Source organism: Trachymyrmex cornetzi, unplaced genomic scaffold (assembly GCF_001594075.2).
Source record: "Trachymyrmex cornetzi isolate Tcor2-1 unplaced genomic scaffold, Tcor1.1 scaffold64, whole genome shotgun sequence".
Lineage (NCBI taxonomy): Eukaryota > Metazoa > Arthropoda > Insecta > Hymenoptera > Formicidae > Trachymyrmex > Trachymyrmex cornetzi.
In genome coordinates this window covers 258,283-266,394 of record NW_017299959.1, presented here as the reverse complement: position 1 = coordinate 266,394, position 8,112 = coordinate 258,283, and the positions used below count along the sequence as shown (strand labels likewise).

Sequence of the window (8,112 nt, the reverse complement as noted above, 5' to 3'; positions counted from 1 at the left end):
AAAATCGGTAACTAGTAACGGTAACTTGTTACTTTTCCTACTCGGTAACGAGTAACTGTAACTTGTTACTTTTAAAAAGTAACTTTCCATTCCCTGAGTATAGTTAATAGTAGGAACGCTCCTGAGATAAAGCGGTACGGTACGCGCGTTGTTTACAAGCATCCGACGATTCGTTGTTAGGCAATGCGCGGCTAGAGGTGAATAGTGGGCGCCAACGAAATCGAGCCGAAATGTATAACTGAATCCCAGCTCTGGGTACCTATTATGGAAATAATCGGAATGGATTCCGATCGGAATTATTCCATTTTCCCTAGAAAAAACAATAGAAATCTAGGGAATAATTGAATATTTCCGATCGAAATCGATTCCGACTTGTTCTATGATAGATACCCTGGTATAGCAGATTCAATAGGAATATTTGTGAATAACGATATCACATCTATGTATTTAAAAGTTTTTTGACTAATTCTAAGCTGTTATTTATGTGACTGAAAGATTTAGGAACTTTAGTTATGATTATTTTGTGCAAGATGCACTGATATCATTAAGATGAAAGTTATAAGTTTTACACGCTATCACTTTTACATTTTCAATTATGGAATTGTGTTTTTGTCGACCAACAGAGGTAAATTCGTTCTACAATAATTTTTAAGTAAAAGGTTTCCTTTTTTAGAGTAATGCTTGATTTACATATTGTATTTCACAGCATTCTTCCAATGTTTTTTTTTTTTTTTAAGTAATTGTGTCACGCCTTCTCTTTCACTCCACTAAGTGATGGACTTACCTCTGTTGGAATATAAGGATGATTATATATTTTATATTTTTGCGTTTTAACACCGTTCTTTCCAACATTAGTTAGTTTTTTGTATATTATATTATCGCTGATGATGGTCCAAACAATGGGACCGAAACGTTCGAACTTGTATTAAAGACATATTGTACATAATTTACGCACCGAAAAACAGCGTTTGACTCTGTATAGCCATTAATTGTATACTTGATTAATTTTGTAAGATATAGATTATTATTTATATTTTACGCGTAAATGTACAACCTTGATAGCTTTGATATCCTGTATACATATATACACATAAACAATAGATTTTACATAAAAATAAAAAATTTTGATAATATAAAATATTACATACAGCAAAATCGGTAAATTTTTAATGTTGATATAATTATCATCGAACTGTTACTAATTAATGATAAATTTGCTGTTAACTTTACCGACTATCGACAATTATCTAAATTTATATATATATATATAATTATATGTTACCAAATGAGTATTTTTGTATTAGTTCATCTATTTTTACGGTAAGGGACAGCACTTTTATGCTTCTCGTTTGTTCAATTGTTGTTCCATTCATTAACGAATATTCAACGAGGTAAACATGTGGTGTCGGAGAGAAAAGAGAGAGAGAGAAAAAACATTTGAGAATAACATTGAAGAACATAGATTAGTTTAAAAAACGAAACGAAGTGATATTTATTGTTCAGTAAGTGAAAAAATGGAGAGAAATAAAATGACTAACAAAAAAAAAGTAAAGGCTTATGTGAAAAAGAAACGAACACCAGAAAGTAAAATAATTGAGGCACTGCAGTCTAAGTATAACACTGTAAGTAGCAAAGACATAGAAAATGTCTTTAGTAAGTAGGCACATTTCAGTAATACTAGGTATGTGATGTGACAACAATTCAAAGGTACGTGAAATTAATTACAACATAAAATTATAGATAGATGTTACGAAAACAACAAAGTTCAGTGATCTCCCCTTATCAAAGATTACCTTAAAGGGTTTAACAGAAAACAACTATATTGAAATGACAGATATCCAGAAGCAAAGCATCGGCTTGGCCTTGCAGGGCAACGATATCTTGGGAGCTGCAAAAACCGGCAGTGGCAAAACACTGGCTTTTCTTATTCCAGTACAAACAAGTCTTCTATATATTTTAACTGTTACAATATATTGAATTCATGTTTAATAAAATGTTGTTCCAGATATTGGAAATTTTGTACTGCAAACAATGGACAAGACTGGATGGACTAGGCTCACTAATTATTACACCAACGAGAGAGCTAGCGTATCAGATATACGAGACATTGCGAAAAGTGGGTCAGTACCATAGTATTTCAGCAGGTTTAATTATAGGGGGAAAGGACTTAAAGTTTGAGAGGAAACGTATGGACCAGTGCAATATAGTTATATGTACACCAGGACGTTTGCTTCAGCATATGGATGAAAATCCATTATTTAATTGTGTGAATATGCAGGTTGTTTAATATTTTTTTTCATTCTTAAATAAATTCTATGCTTTTGAAAAAATAAAAATTAATGGAAATATAATTATTTACAGATATTAGTGTTAGATGAAGCAGATCGTTGTTTAGACATGGGCTTCGAAAAAACTATGAACTCCATCATTGAAAACTTGCCCCCTAAAAGGCAAACATTGCTCTTTTCAGCAACTCAAACAAAGTATATATTGAAAGATAATTGTATAAAATTAAAATTTTATGTTATAATGTTATTAATTGTATTTTACATTTTTATTAGATCTGTGAAAGATCTGGCGAGGTTAAGTCTGAAAGATCCGTTGTATGTATCTGTGCATGAACATTCTGCGCACACCACACCGGAAGGCCTGCAACAAAGTTATATTATATGTTCCTTGGAAGATAAGCTAGCGATGCTGTGGTCTTTTATAAGAAATCATATGAAGCAGAAGATTATTGTGTTCTTTTCCAGCTGTAAACAAGTAATTATTTTTTATATTAATGATGAATTGTCATAAATTGACATTCGTTTATTCAAAAATTTTAGGTGAAGTATGTATACGAAGCATTTTGTCGATTACGGCCAGGCATTAGTTTATTAGCTCTTTATGGCACTCTTCATCAGCTGAGAAGAATGAATATTTACGAATCATTTTGCAAGAAACAACACGCTGTTTTATTCGCGACTGATATTGCTGCCCGCGGATTAGGTAATTAAATTCTGCTCTGCAAAATATTGTTTACAATATTTGTAAATATAATATTTACGAATGAATTTCTTGTCGCATTGAAGTATACACTGTGTGTATTATTTATTTTAGTTTTTCCAATTTTAATAATCATAATAATTATAATTTTGTAGATTTCCCTGCCGTAAATTGGGTAGTCCAAATGGATTGTCCGGAAGACGTCAATGCCTACATACACAGAGCAGGCAGGACTGCCAGGTTTAAAAGTGGTGGTGAATCTCTTCTAGTGTTGTTACCATCCGAAAAAATGATAATCGAGAGACTTATGCAACGTAAAATCCCAATAAATATGATAAAGTAAGGTTTTTATATCTGTATAAATTTTGTTTTAACTTATTTACATTCGTTACTCATCTCTCTCTATGTTTAGGATTAATCCAAACAAACTGCAGTCGCCGCATCGTAAGCTGGAAGCTTTATTAGCGCGAGATGTAACATTGAAAGAAACAGCTCAGAGAGCCTTTGTATCGTATATCAAATCAGTTTTTTTAATGAAGGATAAAGAAATCTTCAATGTGCACGCTTTAAACACAGATGAATTTGCCAAGTAAGCATTTTTTAAATTATTCATCATTAAATATGAATCATTCTTGAACATTTCTTCATAGTAGAATTTTTTACAGATCGTTAGGTTTAGCCATACCTCCAAGAATCCGATTCTTGCAAAGAATGCACAAGAAAATGTCGAGTAATGATGTCAAGACTGAAAAAGAGATAGATCAAACTTCAACCAATTCAGCAGATAACAGCGATCAGGAAGATAGCGGAAATAACTCTGACAAAAGTGATATTTCTAATAAAAGTCATGAAAAAAGAATAATTAAAGAGGAAAAAACTGCTGCTCTTCAAATTAGTAAGAAAATTGAAAATCACTTATTAAGAGATATATTATAGATTCCTTATTCCTCATTTATAAAAAAAAACCACATTTAACTGTAATCTATATTTTTTTTAGATGATAGTGATGATGAAGACATATTAATTATAAAAAGAAAAAATATAGATATTGACGATATTCCTATGACAGAGAATGAAGATAAAAATACTTCGAACCAAAAGAAATTTATAACAAAAGTTGCACTCGCTAAGAAGATTCTCAAAAAGAAGATTGTACCTAATAAAAAGACTATGTTTGATGATGAGGGCCAAGTAAGAATTTTATATTATGAATTATTACATATTATATTATACAATGTAAACTTACGGTTTATAATCTTATTATAATTTTGAGATTAGCAAAAGCTGAACTTATTTGTCTACATTAATTTTTTCCAAGTTTTTTTTTTAATCGTTTATCTGTGTTCCAGGAATTAGTTGATTCTGCCAAAATAAAAATGTCAAAATTAGCACGGCAGTACGAGAATGAAGTCGATTTTGGAATTAATATCGAGATGGCCAAGCAAGTCTTACGCGAGGAAGATCAGTTCGACAAACAAAGATACAAAGAAAAAAATAAAGAAAAACGCAGAGAAAAGAAGAAGAAACTGAAGATTAACAAGAAAACGGAAACAAACGATGAAGAGAGCGAAGATGCAGACGATGATTATGATATCGAAAGTGAAGCTAGTGAAGGTCCAGATCTTTCATGGTTACCTGATCCGGATAAGATTTACGGCAAACAAAATGGAGACGAAGAAATATCGTCTTCTAACGAGTCCGAAGAAGATCAAATATCTGAGGAAGAAAGCATAGCTCACAAGTATATAAAAATCACATAATCTGTACTTATAAACTATAATGGAAAACTTAACAATTTAACTCTTTCTCTCTCTGTTATAGCCCTTTCAAGAGAAAATTGGTAACGCAAGAGGAATACAAGAGGATCAAGAAGAAACAAAAAGTATCTAATATTGCTCATCTACAAGCCGATGAAGAATTAGCATTACAGTTATTACAGAATTAGTACAAAGTACTTTAGAGAAATGTAAATTTTTACATTTTATTTATGAACGTGGCGATATGTACACTTTACAATATAACGATTACCTTAACAGTAAAGTGTAATTTTTTTACATTTTGTGCCATAGTTTTAATTCAACTAGATAAAATTGTACTAAGGCGGCGTATGAATATTTGTCAGCTTAATAAATTATGATTATTTTCTTACGCACGAATATCAGTGAGTATTCTTTTAATGGTAAGGTGTAACAAGTACTTTACATTTCATACAAGTTACTCTCACAGTGATAATATTTGGTAAATTCATCTATAGGAACTGCTACTACTTACAATGTACAATAAATATTTTACAAAATTCCAATTATTAAACAAATTACTATATTACAGAGCATATTTGTGATAGGAAGCCAAAATCCATCCAATTATTTAAGAGCAATGATTTTATGGAAGAGAAATATTTCGCAGCTTCGAGCCAATAGATGAAATTTTGTTTTTGCATATTGTCGGAACGTTCCTTATTCTGCAATTGTCCTAACTAGCTTATCATACATATTCTTTATGTTATCTCACTAGAAATCACACAAGATTCTTGGTATATATACTTCGAACTCGCCACTTTCCATAGACAGTTGCTACGAGAGATGTTTAGCTAGAATAATTTTCAGTCTTTTTAAGCGGTTGCGATTTTGATGTGTTTCAAAATATTGTCAACGACGTCTCTGCTCGTTGCAGTGCCACCGAGATCGCGAGTATGTACTCCTTGATTAATAGTTTTGTTGATTGCATTCTGGATAACAGTGGCATGATGTTTGTGACCTAGATGACGCAACATATCCACTGCAGCATTCAGCATCGCAATCGGATTGGCGATGTTCTTGCCAGCGATGCTGGTACCGGTGTTACGAGTGCCTGGCTCAAAGATCGTGTAATGGTCGCCGTAGTTCTTGCCGGCTAATAAACCGGCACCACCCAACAAACCGCATACTACATTCGATACGATGGCACCATACAGATTGGTCGTTAATACAACATCAAACTGATGTGGATTTGATACAAGCTGCATGCAACAATTATCAATAATCATATCGTTGTGAATGATACCCGGATAATCCTTGGCTACCCGCCGCGAGATTTCTAAGAAAAGTCCATCTGACAGCTTCATGATGTTCGCCTTATGAACTGTTGTAACTTTCTTACGGCCGTTCCTCTTGGCGTATTCAAACGCATAACGGGCGACACGTTCAGAGTTGAAATTTGTGATGACTTTCATGCTTTCAATGACGCCGTAGACGCTCTCATGTTCCAACATGGAGTACTCACCCTCGGTATTCTGTCTCACAATAACAATATCGATGTTTTTCTGACGTGAGTTTACACCCGGATAAGATACACAATGTAAAACATTCACATAAAGATCAAGCTCATTTCGCAGAGCAACATTTCTAGAAATGACACCAGCCTCTGTACTGCGCGTTTCTATGTTTCCCTTTAGAGCTACTCCATTCCTGCGTATTGATGTAATTGCATAATCTAAATCGACATTGTCATCTGCGTTGGGATCAATCTCGACATCTTCAAAGTCCACTGGTACGCCAGCATATTTAAAAACCTGAAACAAAGAAATTGTAAATATTATCTCCAATAAATCACGTTTAGGTAAGAGACTGATAACAAAATTGCTCCTTCTATATAATGTATTCTTACATTATTAAGGTCCAATTCTACCACTATATTTAATAGTAAGATTAACTGTACAGCCTCTTTCACCAACTTTGATTACTATTAATCAATGATTAACTTAATCATCACAATTACATGAACAGTTTGTCTTAGACGAGAGAGACGTTTTGATACATTAAATTGCTGTTGATACTTTTGCAAGTTGATTGTCGATTAATTTAATAAGAAGTTAGTGAAAGAAGCCTTATATCTCAGTTTAACTTACTATTTATCTTTTTTTAATTTTTAAGGCCAATGCACAGACCTTTGTATAATGCATAAAGCATAAGAAAATCAACCAATCAGAGTCTTTTATTTCATAGAAAGGAAGAAGATAAAGGACTTTGATTGGTTCATTTTTTATGCATTGTGCATTATGCATTATGCAAGACTCTGCGCTCCATCACCTTTAGAATTAGAAAAGGATAAAAAATAAACTAAACGAGATCACAAAGTTAATCTTATATTAGTAAAACCGAACCTTGGAGCCATAAATTCAAGAACGACGATCTACATACTTCCTTTACATAACCCATCAACTCCGGTCCAATACCAGCTCCAGGTAGCATGGTAACTGTGTGCCTGCCTCCGTAATGGGCCTTTGGTATGGGCATCACCTTCTTAATCGTGGGAGTTTTGTGCTGAATATCAAAGCCTGATAGAGATGCGCATCGATGACTTTGAAATATCACGGGCTTGGGTTTTAGGTACCTTAAAACCGAGCGGGCAGCCATCTCGCTGTATTGTTTCGCTCTAAACATAACAGAAATCACTTAATCTCGGAGTTAGCTTAACGCGTATTATTATTTAATACATACCGTTATCTTGGCAAATACTATTTTAACGACACTTTTGATGTACCCAAAACTCCAAAAGACCTTGCCAGTGCCACGCCACAGTCCACACTTAAAAGATGCCAATTCTGTTACGGTTTACGACATCGCGACTAGCGCCATCGGTCGGCGGCCTGGCGCAACCGGTAGTACACACAAGCCCAAGCTCGTGTACGTGTGACTCTGGTAGCAGAAGCCAACCGACTCGCTCTGTCCTCGTCGCATTACGTTCTCTCCTTGTTTGCCTTTGGCGCGCTGAGAGCGAACGAGACAGCGGAAGAGAATCTGAGAGAGAGAATCCTTCTCCCTGCCTCGCTGTTGTGTCGTATAGCCGTAGCTTGTTTCACCGAATGAAGTGTCAAGCGACCGAAATGTTATCTCGGGCGATCGGCGTGTATCAAAACTCGATCAAAAGGCATAGAGGACATTTTAGATATTGTAAGAAGGGGTATCCCTTCTGAATAATACTTTAAATGTTTGAATATATATCAGGATCTCTTGATGACTACGTCTTGAAGACTTTTATTTTATTAAAATATTACAGATCGTAGGATTAATAAGTAGATTAAGTCTTTTATAAAGCTGTTGATTCTCTCGCCATTTTCATACGCCAGTCCTTTCTTTTAACGAA

General features: G+C 34.0%; 2 protein-coding genes across 3 annotated transcripts; one reads left to right on the top strand and one right to left on the bottom strand.

Moving 5' to 3' along the window:
• The first annotated feature begins 1,382 nt into the window (after positions 1 to 1,382).
• Positions 1,383 to 5,022, top strand: LOC108766918 (probable ATP-dependent RNA helicase DDX10). Its single transcript, XM_018516478.1, has 12 exons — positions 1,383 to 1,622; positions 1,741 to 1,932; positions 2,006 to 2,278; positions 2,362 to 2,483; positions 2,562 to 2,763; positions 2,829 to 2,991; positions 3,144 to 3,327; positions 3,401 to 3,577; positions 3,654 to 3,883; positions 3,986 to 4,179; positions 4,338 to 4,729; positions 4,810 to 5,022. Exons 1-12 carry the CDS (start codon positions 1,515 to 1,517, stop codon positions 4,931 to 4,933), a joined length of 2,361 nt encoding a protein of 786 aa, XP_018371980.1. The 5' UTR covers positions 1,383 to 1,514; the 3' UTR covers positions 4,934 to 5,022.
• Positions 5,023 to 5,106: 84 nt separating this feature from the next.
• Idh3g (Isocitrate dehydrogenase (NAD(+)) 3 non-catalytic subunit gamma) lies at positions 5,107 to 7,566 on the bottom strand. Of its 2 annotated transcripts, none has more exons than XM_018516480.1 (3): positions 7,473 to 7,566; positions 7,167 to 7,399; positions 5,107 to 6,538 (listed from the first exon to the last, which is right to left on the bottom strand). In XM_018516480.1, exons 2-3 carry the CDS (start codon positions 7,380 to 7,382, stop codon positions 5,600 to 5,602), a joined length of 1,155 nt encoding a protein of 384 aa, XP_018371982.1. In that variant the 5' UTR covers positions 7,383 to 7,399; positions 7,473 to 7,566; the 3' UTR covers positions 5,107 to 5,599. The 2 variants fall into 2 exon arrangements, with proteins under 2 accessions (XP_018371982.1, XP_018371981.1); XM_018516479.1 differs by having other exon boundaries at positions 7,467 to 7,565.
• Positions 7,567 to 8,112: the final 546 nt, after the last annotated feature.